The sequence below is a fragment of the Ursus arctos genome, unplaced genomic scaffold, assembly GCF_023065955.2.
Source record: "Ursus arctos isolate Adak ecotype North America unplaced genomic scaffold, UrsArc2.0 scaffold_1, whole genome shotgun sequence".
Lineage (NCBI taxonomy): Eukaryota > Metazoa > Chordata > Mammalia > Carnivora > Ursidae > Ursus > Ursus arctos.
Genome location: NW_026622763.1, coordinates 34,982,459 through 34,996,850, shown reverse-complemented (window position 1 = coordinate 34,996,850; position 14,392 = coordinate 34,982,459). Strand labels below are relative to the sequence as shown.

The 14,392-nt window shown below is 42.6% G+C and overlaps 1 protein-coding gene across 8 annotated transcripts in view; it reads right to left on the bottom strand.

Annotated features, from left to right (window-relative positions):
- Positions 1 to 14,392, bottom strand: part of FMNL2 (formin like 2) — a 428,341-nt gene that overhangs the window by 91,906 nt on the left and 322,043 nt on the right. For all 8 annotated transcript variants that reach the window (XM_057317774.1, XM_026492780.4, XM_026492781.4 and 5 more), the window contains 2 exons: positions 9,418 to 9,498; positions 4,136 to 4,212 (listed from right to left, as the gene is read on the bottom strand). In XM_057317774.1, the coding sequence (XP_057173757.1) occupies positions 4,136 to 4,212; positions 9,418 to 9,498 (158 nt within the window). The remainder of the gene's footprint in view (positions 1 to 4,135; positions 4,213 to 9,417; positions 9,499 to 14,392) is intronic.

Sequence of the window (14,392 nt, the reverse complement as noted above, 5' to 3'; positions counted from 1 at the left end):
GTAACTCTAAGAAATTACCACTCCTTGAAGGATGGTGTACTATCAAAGAAGAGACATAATAATCTGAAAAGGTTATTTAAAAAACTACATTTTACACGTGATGTATGGGTATAAGGCCGAGTCTTCTCCATATACATTTTCACATACAAATACAACATATTACAAGTCAAATGCAAAGAAATCAGAAACCAGCTGCCTCCTATTAACCAAACATTAAAAAGATTTGTAAAAATGTAAATCAATGCCACTCTTGTCACTAATTTTTCCTTCTTGCTTGGGCAAATAGTTACTTTTCACAAAATATGTTGTCTGTGCTATGTTTATTATTTTGTATTTATAGATTTATATTATTTACTTTAAAATAAATACTAAATTTTATTGAATAAGCAAAGTTAACATTTATCAGTTTAAATTTCCAATATGGTAAACATTAAGAGAAAAAAACTCACATAAACAAAAGCGTATCAGGGTTCAAAATAATTTAAGAGAGTAAAGGAGTCCTGAAATAAAAAATATTTAGTAACTTCTGGTTTAGATCACATCCGAACATATCTAGGTTCAAATCTCAGTGCTTCTCAGTTATGTGGACTGGAGCGAGATAATAGGTGACTAGTTTCCTCATCTATAAAACAGAGGCACAGAAGGAAAGGTCAATAATAAAAAGATTTTTCTAAGAAATAACACACTGAACATGTTTAATAAACAAGATCATAATCTTGAGGATTTCTAAGAATCAACATCTAAGAATGAATTAATCATAGGGTAGCTTGATACACACATACCCCAAACATGTTGTACACCTGTTAAAACCAGCCTTACTCTTCTCTCTCTTATTTTTTGGCCTGGCCCCGCCAGAACCGGTTCACCAAGACACCGGGAAATGCAGGAGGGAAGACCTTCACTGAGAGTTCCCCGGGCTTCTTCCCCTTTGTACAAACCTCGTCCCTGCCAACTGGCACATTCCTCCCACAACCTAAGGCCCATTCTCTCAGCTCCAATGAGGTAAAGTGAAATGAGCATCTTTCAGAAGCCCTATGTTCTCGTACTCAGGACGAAAAGCAATTTTCTACTATCATAATGGAGAGTTTTATTAAAATAAAGTACCTGCAAGGAGAGAGAACGTATAGCTCAGTGCCACGGAATAAAGCCCAGGAACCTGTCCGGTCACCACCATCACCACCCCTTGCATCTTACCACCCTGACATCCAAAATATCATGACATCTGCCTGCTCACACTGCAGTTGGCTCCTTTCAGTGGTATTTCAAGTCATTTCAAGGGTTTGGATAAGTTATAATCTAATTCTTCTCTACTATTATAGTTCCTAAGAGTAAGTAAGATTTTTTTCTAATATAATTCTTATTTCAATTTGGCTCAAAGAAAATTAATTTTCTTTCTCAGAAGACTGCTCCATTTATAGAATTTTAGGCTTATATCAAAACTCAGAACAAACCCTTTGCTTGACAAAGCTGAAGCTTGGAATGTTATCTCAGTAAAGCCCCAGACTTTAAGCTTAAAACACAAGCGTGTGCCAAAAATAACTTCTTGAGGACAAGTAGATTTTTAAATGTAATTCTTCCTTTTAATTTCTGGGAATCATAATCTCCTAGGTGTCAGGGTCATCGCAGACAAAGTAACAATCTCTGTACGGAATTCCTTAGAAATACATACTATTGATTTATTAAATATTACTTTCAACAAGCCTAACAACAATAGTTATCATATTGAGTAATTACTATGTATTAGACCCTATATTAGGTCTTTTGTAAATTATCTCATTTAACCTTGCAACATTCCTATTGGTAAATACTATTATCCTAATTTTATAGATGAGAAGTTAACTTAGGTCACATGGTAAGTAAATACAAAGAATTTATGTAATTTGTCTAACTTAATAACTAATCAAGGGCATGGCAAAAATCTGAACCAAGATCTCTCTTTCCATAAGACAAACGGGCACCCAATTACCATTCCATTATGGTACCTCAAAGTACAATAAAATCTATGAACCCCTTAGATAGCCCACTGCATTCCACAAATTCCTCACTGTAGTAATTGATTATCTTCACATTATTGAGTAATTCAGAAGATTTCCCAATCAAATGAGGTCAAGCGAGTTAGTCTCCATCAGAGTTAAGAGTCCAGCTCAGGCTTGGGTTTTCAGGACAGTTGAGACAGGTCAAAACCCTGGTGCGTGGTTTCCTTCCATATAAGGCTACGCCAATAAATGGTTGCATACAACCAGACAATGCACCTCCATGAACGTTTCTGCTGCTAAAGCCAAAGCTTTCAGAAAGTCTCACACATCGGTGGTGGACAAAGGGAAACTTCAGATGCTAAAGATGAAAGAAATGTAAGAATCTTTCAACATGCCTATAGCATCCGAAACAGCACACCACCCCGATTGCTTACAGATTTCCACTGGCTCCAGCCCAACCAGGGCTCTTCTATTCAGCCAACTCTGTATTGAAAACGACTGTCTTGCATTGGTATTTGATGGTCAATTTCACGTTATTTCAGCAATGCTTGAAGAAACGCTCCTTGACAATTTGTAGAAACCCTGGCTGCAGCTCATTCCACCGTCGTCAATCAAGAAGAAGTGCCAACAGTACAGGGTTGGATCTTACAAAATGGAATCTAGTTCCTGATCCCCAAATACTGGAAAGTATTTGAATTTCCCAAGTCTGGATGCCAAACTATATTAAATCACCACTACTTTCACCCCCAAAAGACAAGCCTCATTGCTTTGATCCCAGAGCCCTGATTACCTTACTTCCTTTCCGGGAAAGAACTGCCAGATTAAACTACATAAGAAAAACAACATAGCATTTTGAACCCTAGCACCTGAGCTGTACAGACGTAGACTTTGCAGGAGTCACTCACCTTCTCTGGTCCTGAATGCTTTCCATCTGTAAAATGAGGAACTAGGGAATCCTTAATTTCTCTTCTGGTTCTAAAATCATGATTCTATGATCTACTGTTTGACAGCCCATTTTCTCAGACAAAGTGATTATCAACTTTAGAAATCAGTTATTTTCCAAATACTTCATTCTCAAGGTGACAAATGTGCAAAGTTATCCTTTAGGAGGGGAACATTCTCACCCAAGCTTCATCACGTATCAAATAACTGTGGAAATTAACCACTTTATTGGCTTACACCTAACGCAGTCTGAAGTAGAACTATCATTTATGTAGTACATTTATTTTACAGAATAATCTATAAAACTATAGCGTAACGTACATGCAAAACTTCATTTCCAATAGCCCTGCAAAGAATGTCACAGGAGAAAGTCCTGAAAGATCTAAAATCTGTAGATTTAACAGTCTTCCCGCTGTTAAATTCAAAGAATCAAAATACAGAGAGGCTACATAACTTGCTGGATGTTCAATAGGCCCTTTAGGAAGAACTAAAGCTACAAAATAGGTTACTTGGTATCCTGCCACGGAGAGAAACCACCTTATTCTAAGGTATTGTGCAATTATGCCCTTCTAGGAGTAAGGGAGAATGTAATAAAGTTGTACTTGCTAGAGGCAAGTCGCATGAAAAACTCTTAGAAATGCTTAGCATTGAGATTCCCCAAACTTTACTTTCTGGAGTGGATTTACTCTCCCAGTCATAAAAATCTAGGGGTGCAGGACGAAGAGACTCAGAACAACTAAGCGCAATGAGGAGTGCAAGGTGACATCACTCCCACTTCTCTTCCCTTCTGGAACTGAGGAAAGGACAATGAAGCAGCTTCAACTAACAAGCTTGGAGAACTGCAGGGATGACCAAGAGATCCTTCAGCATCTCACAGTTCATTACTTGTTGGGAGCTCCTGATTTGCCAGGAATGGTCACACACACACACACACACACACACACACACACACACACGCACACGAGACAAAGCACTGTCACTGCATCCAAGCAAAGAATTTTAGGATTGTTATACATAGCCCAAATCGAAGACTGCTGTGCTTCTACGGATTCTTGTACAGTGAGCAATGCAAGTACTAACAAAGGTTCCACCCATCTAAACCTCAGTTTCTTAACTTAGAACGATCAGCAAGAAAGCTTAATTCTTTGGATATGATTCAGTCACTTCATGAAGTGTCCAAAAGCCTTAAAGCGAAAATGTTAAATGGGCACACTTACCCAATATGGTTGGTTCTTAAAGAAATTTCCAGTTCTCTTAGCACTTGTGTGGATTCTTGAACACGCCGTCTGAATTTCTAGAATTCAAGAACACATATTCTCACACAACATTTTATCAACTGCTACAAGTGCCATTTGTAATAAGTTTACCCCAACATGAAAATATCTCTGCTTTTAAAGTGGGCTTCTAAGTGAAATAAGTCAATCAGAGAAAGACAATTATCATATGATCTCATTCATATGTGGAATTTAAGAAACAAAACAGGATCACGGGGGAAGAGAGGAAAAAAATAAAACAAGACAAAATCAGAGAGGGAGACAAACCATAAGAGACTCTTAATCATAAGAAACAAACTGAGGGTTGCTTGAGGGGAGGGGTGTGGGGGGAATGGGGTGGCTGGGTGCTGGATATTAAGGAGGGCGTGTGATGTAATGAGCACTGGGTATTACATAAGACTGATGAATCACTGAACTCTACCTCTGAAACCAATAATACATTATATATTAACTGAATTTAAATTAAAATGTTAAAATAAAAAAGTAAAGTGGTCTTCTCTCACATTTCTTTTTGCAAAGGACATAAATTGTTCTTATCAGGAAAATCAGCTTATGAGAAAGGACTGGGAAAAATTTATTTCACGTACTAGGTCTCTTTGAGTAAGTAGACTATTTCCCCTGTCCTACAACAACATTCACCAATATGTCTAAGTGTTGGGGTCCCTAAGACTCTCCCAACCCAGTTTCAATGATTTGCTAAGACTCCCTCCCAAGACTCGGCATATAGCTGTCCTTATGGTTAGGATTTATTACATCAAAAAGATACAAGGTACAATCAACAAGGGGAAGGGTGCATGGGGTGAAGTCCAGAAGAAACCAGATAAAAGCTTGCAACAGTCTTCTCCCAGAGGAGTCACAGATGATAGGATCTGTGAAATGCGGTCTACCAGGGAAGCTCATCAGAGACTGAGTGCAGGGTTTTTCCTGGGAACTGGTCACTTTAGCATTCTCTGCCTAGAACATACTGAAAGTCCAGGCTCCCTTCAAGAAGAAAGGCATTCAGCACCCACCATATGGCTGGCACAGTGAATCATTCTTATCAGGAAAGGTTATGAACTCTCTTGAAATCCAAGTTCCCAGTTGCCAACCAAGAGCCACCCTGGCAAGCTGGCCTTTCTAAGGTAGCCATCTCAGGACTGCTCTGTTAATTATTTTCTGCAGAACCTAACATTTCCCAAAAATAAGCAATCGGCGTTACCTCTGCCCATGAGCCCTCATTTGGAAGGTCCCTCCTACTTTCAGAATGCCCTTCCTCCTTCCCTGGCTCATCAAAATCCCACCAATCGTTCCAGAACTCCCTCGGCCTTTCTTTGACGAATCCCCTTCTGGCAGCAAATGCGTGCTTCTCTATCCTCTCAACTCTAAAGATTCCCCACGTATCACTGGGTCTTGACGCACATCGGTTCTCAGGAACACAATTTCTTCCAGAAATTATTTATAGTAACCGAAGTTTTAGGCCACTCTGGAAGTAGGACATTTGATGTGCCGTGCCTTCTAAGGAGAGTTCTATGCTCTCTGTTCTACAAAATCAAACCACCTGCATGTGACACGGTCTTCAGGAAAAGGCTGTGAGAATTCTAGCTCAGGATATTAGGGACCCCTCTCCTCTGCTGCCACAATTGCAGTGGAAATAGAGTCATCGAGGTCCACAGATGAAGGCATCCAAGGACAGGAAGGAACGGAGGAAGGCTGGAAAAGCGGGATGTGGGGTGGGAAGAGCCAGGCCACGCCATGCCACAGGCAGGCCCTGGAGTCCCAGTGAAGAATGGAACCCTGCTCAGCATGGGCGGGCTCCTATCACCCTCTTCTCCTCTCCACCCAGCTGCTCCTTACCAGGAGGAAGCCAAGAGTCTCACAGCTTCCCCCTGGCTGCCATTCTTAAAGAACTCCAAAGACTTTCTCGGTTGTTAGCATCCAGGTGTAGTCAGATATAGGAAATAAAAGCATCCCCGATGCTATGAAAAAAGAGCCACTCCCCTCTTTTGTCAAGAAATGACAGAAGAGTCGTATATCCTTTGGAGGGACATCGGAGCCCAGTGTCTCCTGGAGAGCTTTCCAGCAATGAGGATTGCTGATGAGGCCGACTCCCTGGCCACACGGCTGAGGAAACCACTTCCAGGGGTGCTGGCTGCTCCAGCGAGGCCATTCCCATATCAGAGCCACAGGTCTCAGACCGTCTGCCTTGGTGGCCTTTCGAAAGCAGCTCAGTGTTCCCAGCTGTGCTTCCTGCACTGTTCTGACTGGTTCCCGGTGGCCTTCGCGGGTCCTCAGGGGAAGGTTCTCATGAGCCACAAGGGCACCAGCGTAGCACGGAGGACACAAAGGCGTACAGAAGAGGATCTGCTGAAGGACCAAGACGCGTGTATCAAAACAGAGGACCTCGGTCAAAACGCTAGGCGATACCAGGAATGACAACAGGAGCAGATAACATTTCTTGAGAGCCACTGGGCTTTTGCAACTCCATGATAACAGACAGAACGAACCTAACTCTGCCCCTGTACTATATTCTCTCGGGAACTGTTCGATCGCCAGCGGGACTCGGGACTATGGAGAAGCCTTGGCACCCACCTCACCTAACACATAAACAACGACTGCTAACGCTCCGCACTTCGACAACGTATTCAGCATGCTTCAAGACACTGCAAAGAAAAATCACAGGCCTGTGGGGGGCCGCGACAAGGAGGGGGTCCCATCAGCGAGCCGTGTGCACCATTCCCCTTGCCCTGTCCATAAAAGGCAGGCCCAGGGATGAGCCCCCAAGATCCACGCAGTAAGGTTCATTTCACGATCGCACGGCCTGCAGAGAACCCCCCTTCTTTCTTCACGGTCTGTACGTAGCCTTTCTCCGTGCCAGGCCTGGGCACTTCCCCCCAGACCACAGACTCGCACCGCCCGGTGTTCAGGGAGGACACTGCTCTGGAGGGTCCTGCTCGCAGAGAGATCTGATTTAGTCTTTTCCATCCCTGCACTCCACGGTTTCACTTAAAACTACTTGAGAAGAAAATCTAAATAGAATATGCTCAAGAAATGTTTTTAGAAGACAGCAAATTAAATATCTTCTATTCAATGTGAACAAAAGATAAATGAGTGAAGTATCCAAGGACTCCAGACCTAGTGAAGGGAGGACAACTCAGCCTAGACTGGTTAAAATTGAAAGCCCGGATTTGAAATCTTCCTTTTTCCCTGCCGTAGTATAGCTGAGAATCTTAAACTCATCCTAACTGCAAGCTGTGCCTTTTTCCAAGCAAAATTTCCTTTCCTAGGCTTGAGTCGACCAGATCATTTCCTACTGCCAGCTCCTGACAGAAATCTTACTAAAGCAGGGGTGGTTGAGCCAGCATCCATTTTTTTTTCTCAATTAAATGACTGATCTTGAAAAGCAAGGCACAGACGGAACCAGGCCACTGATATGAACACACGCGGTCTGGGGCCGAGATTGCAGGAGTCAAGGTCAGCCCAAACAGATATCCTTGTCTTTGTCCTTTAGTAAATTATGTGCAATGGAGCAAAACTAAGCAGCTTATTTGTTTTACATCCTTTGCTTAACCCAGGAATAAAAATTGTTCCAGAAGAGAACCAGAACTGTGCCAGGAGACAGCTTGCTGTTCCCTCCAAGCATCTCCTCCTTACCGCACTTGGGGATGGACTCAGAAGCCTTCTCGGGGAGTTTTCTTATGCTTGCCTTTCTCCTAAGAGTCTGACGAACAGGGAGAGACCCGGGGGTGGAATGCACTGTGTGTGAGAGGACACTCAGTCTGTGCACAAACACCGGTGGTTTCGCCTCACTCGGCTCCGGAGGAGTGTGTGGAAGGCTGGGGTCCGAGCCATCCAGCCCAAGGGTTTACAAGCAGGGGGATTTCTGAAAATATTTCTAAAATAGAATCCTGCTGCTCCTTTAAAAAGAAACAGCCCCAAAAACCTCCTGGTTTTTTCTGGGGTGTATTTTGCGGAGGGGGTGCCTTCATTTAACCCTCTGTAATGTGATGAAATTGAAGGCTGCTCTATCCTTGGGCAAGGAGACAAGAAAGAGGTAAGAATTAGGCAGCTGTCTCATTTAGGGGGCCGGACAGAAGCTATTCTAAGAAAAGAAACATGTGTGAGCCATATTTGTGAGGGGGAGATATTATGATACTTTGACAGGTACGTTCTTCGAAGAGAAGGCTACGCCACAGTCAGGTCACATATGCTGTGTCACCGACGGCAAAGTCTGCAGCCCACTGTCACCATCATCATTCCAGGTTGTATTTCTTCTGCCGGTCTTGTGTTAACCACAGGACAAAAGGCCAAGAAACTTTGAAAAGGAAGGGATACCTGTTCTCGTTTGCTTGATTTTTTTGGATAGGCGGCAGTGTGTTGGGGGGGGGGGGCAGAGGGACAGAGTAGAAGCAGAAGAAAAAGATTTTTTAAAAAATTATAAGAGCCTTAGAGACAGTGGGAAACTAGGAAAAGTGCGCCTTTCTGCTCTCATGAGTCACAGCCCAAAACAACAGAGGGAATTCAGCTCCGGTTATCTTTGCCGCAGCCTTGAAAGCAGGAGTTGTGGAAGGCCACCCCCACAACAAGTGCTCTCTGGTGCAGAGCGCCCGTACCCATTTTGAGCAAGGACAGCTCGGTGCTGAGACATCCCAGGACCGATCCCAGCCCGAGGGGCTGTGCCAGGCTACATGCTTTACCACAAGGCATCGGTTTAAACCAATTGTGTGGCTGCACAAAGCACGGCTTGTTCGTCAAAGGAGAGAGTCAGTTGAGAATGGGATCAGCTATTCTCTCCTTACCTTCGCGGGGCCAGGGGCAGGGTGAGGCCGGGGGAAGCTGCGAATAGCATCAACACAGGATGTGAGTGCACAGCTGGGATGACAAAGCCCCAGCGATTTTTCAAGGCCTCTGGAAAGGCACCAAGGCGTGAAAGACAAGCATTCCCTTTGCTGCGGCTGCTTTTTCCAGGGGCCTGAACACCTCCGGGCTGGACTCGCTGCCCTGTGTAACTGGAAATGGCCATGACTCACTAACCATCAGAGGTACAGGACTCCCGTCTCGGGAGAGCACTTTCAAACCCATCCTTAGCGGAGAAGGTTGGCTTTCTTCTTTGTTTTCTCATGGTGTCTGTCTCCCGAGACTGGTTTCCTGGACGCTCCGGCAGAGGCTACAGTGCAGAGGAAGGAAGGTCCCCTCCAGTGCACGTTCATGAGGAAGTGACAACAAAGAGTGAAAACAATCCATCTTACCTTTCTGGTTACAGCTGGATCCAGATACCCTTTGAGCTTTTGAATGTACGTATGGGGAGGATTCTTCACCTGGAATCGTTCCTGCAAGAAGCACAAACGTAAAAAGCATGAAAGCCACGAAGGCATGAGCATCGGCACACTCCAACCGATTAACACGGCTGGCCCACGGCTGCAATGCGGTCACAGCACGGGTGTGGCCCTGCAGCTAACCTTCACGTATCGGCAGGGCTTGTGAATGGTTTTGAATCTTTACAGTGAATGTTATTATCCTCGCTTTGCAGAGGAGAATAATGAAGCTCCGAGAAATGCACTGCTTCCCTAAGATGACACAGCTAGCCAGTGGTACGAATGGATTTGAGCCTGCGCCTGCCCTCCTCTGGGGTTTGTGCCACCATGTCTGTGGGGCTCCACGGCCCTCACTTCAGCAACAGTGATCTTTCCAACCGGTATCCGCAGTTGCTTTCAGCGCGTCTGCAGTCCACTGCACGTTCTTTGGGCTGTCTTCAGTGTGGGCAAATCCTGTTGAATGTTACTCCTCGAAAATACCAAAACCTTGACGCAAACTGGATAAAAACCATTTGTTTCAAAAATGAGTAATGAGCCTACTGCTAAGAGACTCAAGTGAGCATGTGACCATCTGCATGAGAACAGACGACCTACGTGATCATTAACGGGTTCCTGAGGCAGTTCCAAATTAGAAGACCCAGAAATATTTTTTAGCAAAGGCACAGTCACTGAAATAAGCATATAAAGATAGAATATATATCCCAAGGTGGTATCTGAAGGTACACCTGGGGTTGGACCTGACAAGTGGCATCACTAACAAGTCTTATGTTGAGGCTGTGCATGGAGACACCGCGCTTTGAGAAACTCATGCCCGTGTGTATCAGGTTTTACAGACCATCGTGTCCAAAGCAGCACAATAAGCACTAGTAAAAAACTGGGTAAGACCCAAATGCCCACAAACTATAAAATGGGTAAGTGCTTGTAATATGTTCATGTGATGGTATATGATATTCCAACAAAAATGAACAAACCGTACTGCATGGTCCCATATGGATGGATCTTATAAACCTGATGTTGAGCCAAAAAGAATGTGATTTCATTTCTGTGGATTTATAAGACAGGCAAAATTAAACTTTAATGGTTAGGGCCACATACATAAGCTGTTTGATTTGTTGATACATACATATATATCTAGGGGGTGGGGGAAGAGAGGATTAGCATTAAAATGACAGAGGTCTGAAGTGGAGGAAGGGAAATGCCCAGTGATCCCAAGAGGCTGCAAGGTTCTATTTCTTCATCCATGTAGTAGTTACATAGGCACTGGCTTTATCCTACTTATTATGTTCTTCTTAGGTTTCACAACTCTTTCTGGACCTATGCTACATTTCACACACACATACAAGTTTAAATGAATTCGCTCTAAAAGGAAAAACTAAGATTTGTCATGAAATCAAAACAATTCTTAATCAGGATCTCTTCTACCTACAACCTGAAAAGATGCTTTTCTAATAATTCTTTTTAAACTGATTATTGCTTATGCCACAATGGAGTTTTTGAGTACTTCACAACACCAACAACTGGCCAGCGTGTTTAAGCATGTGTTTATCCCCTACAAACTTGTATTTCTCCAAATAGGGAACCACAACATCCTTCCTGGTCCGCTCAAGTCTTGCTTGATCACAGATTTAGAAAGGCTGAAAGATCATCTCATTTTATCAAAAAGATCATCTTATTAGTGAAAACATATGTTCTGTTCTTTAAAATGCTTTAAAATAGAGGGAAGAGACTTGTAGTGAGACACCTGTCCATATTTCCCCTTTATTTAAAAATGAGGAATTTCATAGTATATAAATGAAATCTCAACAGAGCTGTTAACAAAAAGATCAGCATATTATTTCTGTTTTTTTAAGATTTTATTTATTTGAGAGGAGAGAGAGAGAGAGAGAGCATGAGCTGGGGAGAGGGACAGAGGGAGAGAGAAAAACAGACTCCCCGCTGAGCAGGGAACCCGAGGCAGGACTGTAGGACAGTCGTGACCTGAGCCCAAGGCTGATGCTTAACCGACTGGGCCACGCAGGTGCCCCGCAACCAATTTCTAAATAACAATTCATAAGTATTTGACATTTCTAATGCCATCAAATGGTCTGTGTATAAAGCCTGGTTTTTTTTGTTTTGTTCTGTTTTGTTTTAAATCACCATCACGTCACTAAAGGACCAGATAGGATCCAACTGCAATGGGGCTTTAGCAATAGCCCAGCTGAAGACTAAAATAATCACAAAACACTCCAAAAAATGAACTGATAAGCTATCTAGAAGTCAGTTATTATTTCCAACCTTGTGTTGCTAGAGATACATTAGGATATCAAGAAAACATATGCTTTTTAAAAATCCAACCCAATTATCCATATTGAAAATTCCTATGAGCAGGGACAGCTCTGTGTTCCCTTCTACTATACAGCAAACTCCTCCTACCTCATAAAGGTCCCTAACACATAAAGCTCAATGAATTTTAACTCTGGCTAAAGTAGTAGATACTTGAGGACTTAAAATTGAATCTGCAGACAGTTGCTGAAAGACATCTAATGATTGTTGTTTTAGGCCCTGTCTTCACAACAGAAGAGCTGTATTTATTATAATAACATATTATATTATATATAACAATATTATAATAAATCTGGGGGCGCCTGGGTGATTCAGTTGGTTGAGTGTCTAACTTGATTTCAGCTCAGGTCACAATCTCAGGGTCATGAGATCGAGCCCCATGACAGGCTCCGCTGTGTGTGTGGAGCCTGCTTAAGATTCTCCCTCCCTGTCCCTCTGCCCTTTGCCCCCACTCACATGCCCCACCCTTCAAAAATATAAAATAAAATAATGAAATCTGTGGACTAGCACATATAACATGTTGGCATTCCCTCAATTAGTGAATCCCACTTTTGACTGCCAACAAATGCACCTTTCTCATTTCCTACTCAAGATGGTCATGACCCAGGGAGTTTCTCAAAAATAGACATCCATTGGTCCTATAAGTACTTCCTTTTAATTATTCCCCTGAAATTATGGACGAAGTCTATAATTAATACATACTTTCTCAAATGTGCTTATCAAAATTTGCCATTGTTTTAGTCACATTTTTCACTTGTCTGAATAACTTACTAACGTGTTTCCAAAAACAGAACGTGAAGAGACCTGATGCTTCACAACATTGTAAGTCTACGTTATATCTACTGCTCAGAAAACTCAACCTACCTCCAGGGATTTAAATAAAACTGGTATGGAGAAAGGATACAAAAGCCCTGATCATTTCCTTAAAACTTGCGGTTGTTCATCTAATCTCAAAAGGAACTACTGTTTATAAATTCAGCATCTGGCTCACCAAACCTTTTCTTTCCGTGTCTTCAATACAGCCATTTGGACAATAGAAACATTTGGGAGAATATACTGGAGAATGTCAGCGCCTTGCCAAAACACATTTACTTTGAAGGACTTTAGAAGGATTACTGGCATCATATTTATTTAAATTAACCATTTTTTTCTCTAAATATTAGAATTTTAGATTTTGCGCTGAAACCCATAAACGCCTTGGCTGGCAGTTTTCCATCACCCTCACTTCCAGATCTGCTAGATCCCACGGGCTAATTTCAATAACTAGTTACGTGCTTGCTCAACATCATTGACGTGAGTAGCTTAATGAAATGAAGTCCTCAACTCAAGTCCCGTTACCTAGAAATATTATTCATAGGGATAAAAAATATTCTCTAATCATGGTGATTCGTCGATGTGAATTGATGCCATTTGGAAGAACTTCTGAGACACAAACTTCCTTCTAAACATCTCATCATATAGCATCCCGTCACCCTGCCCTCCTGCCATTTACCTCTTTGTGTGATCAAACTTTCCTCATGGAACATTTCTGGATGGGAAATGACAGTCACTCTACGGTTTTTAATCATTCTTCATAAGCATTCAAAGCAAAAAGCCCGAAGTTATTTCTTCACATTCAGGACACTAGGCCATGAACTGTGCTGGATTCGGTGTGGGAGGGAACAAACCTAGGCTCCCCCAAGGCAAGGCAGGCTGCCACATGCAGCACCTCATTTAGATGTATCTGCGGTCTTGGAGGCTTCACTACCCCCACATTCTCCCACACGTGGACCCTGAGAGCTTCTTCAGAGGCTTTAGCAAGGGAGTGCAGCTACTCATACACTGCTGAGGGGAGAAAGGTGCTCCTGCATCAGGGAAGGTCCTCCTCTGAGACCAAGAGCGCAACTTACGAAGGGACACACAAGGTGAGGTAAGGGATCAATGGGGCGACACGGCACAGCCAGGTCACCCTCCCATTCGATAATCACAGAATCTTCATTAAGCGGCTGTGTCAATTGCCAGTATTTCATTTTAATGAATTAGACACTTAGAAATTAATATCTCTAGTAATGATCTGAAAATTTCTTCTCACTGCTAAAAACGACTCTATTAATGCCAGCCCAAGAACACAATCACCTTTCCATCTGGGGCAGCACTTTTTGTTTTTCAAGCATCATTCACTTATCTTTGAGTAACACTCTATAGTTGACCATATTCTCTAGACCTCTTAACTCACTCAAGCCTCTCTATCTGGCAAGTAGATTTCCCCTCCATTTTATAAATGGGGGAAGTGAAGTTCAGAGATGAAATGATTTACCTTAAATCAGACACACACACATCAAATCAAAGATTCAGCTTTCTGACGCTCTGATTCTTGTTCTTTCTACGACACCATAGTAAATGTGCTCATTTTGCTTTTGATAGAATAAAAGCTTTATTTAAAAAGGTAGAAACATGTTCTATTTTTCTTTTGAGTTCCAGTATATAGGAGAACACTTGGCACACAGTCCTTAATAATGTCCAAGGAATTTAACTTCTTCTAGATGTCATACACAAGTCACATCTCTCATAAATTAGGGGTAAGTTTTTCAAGTTTAAAAGCAAGCAA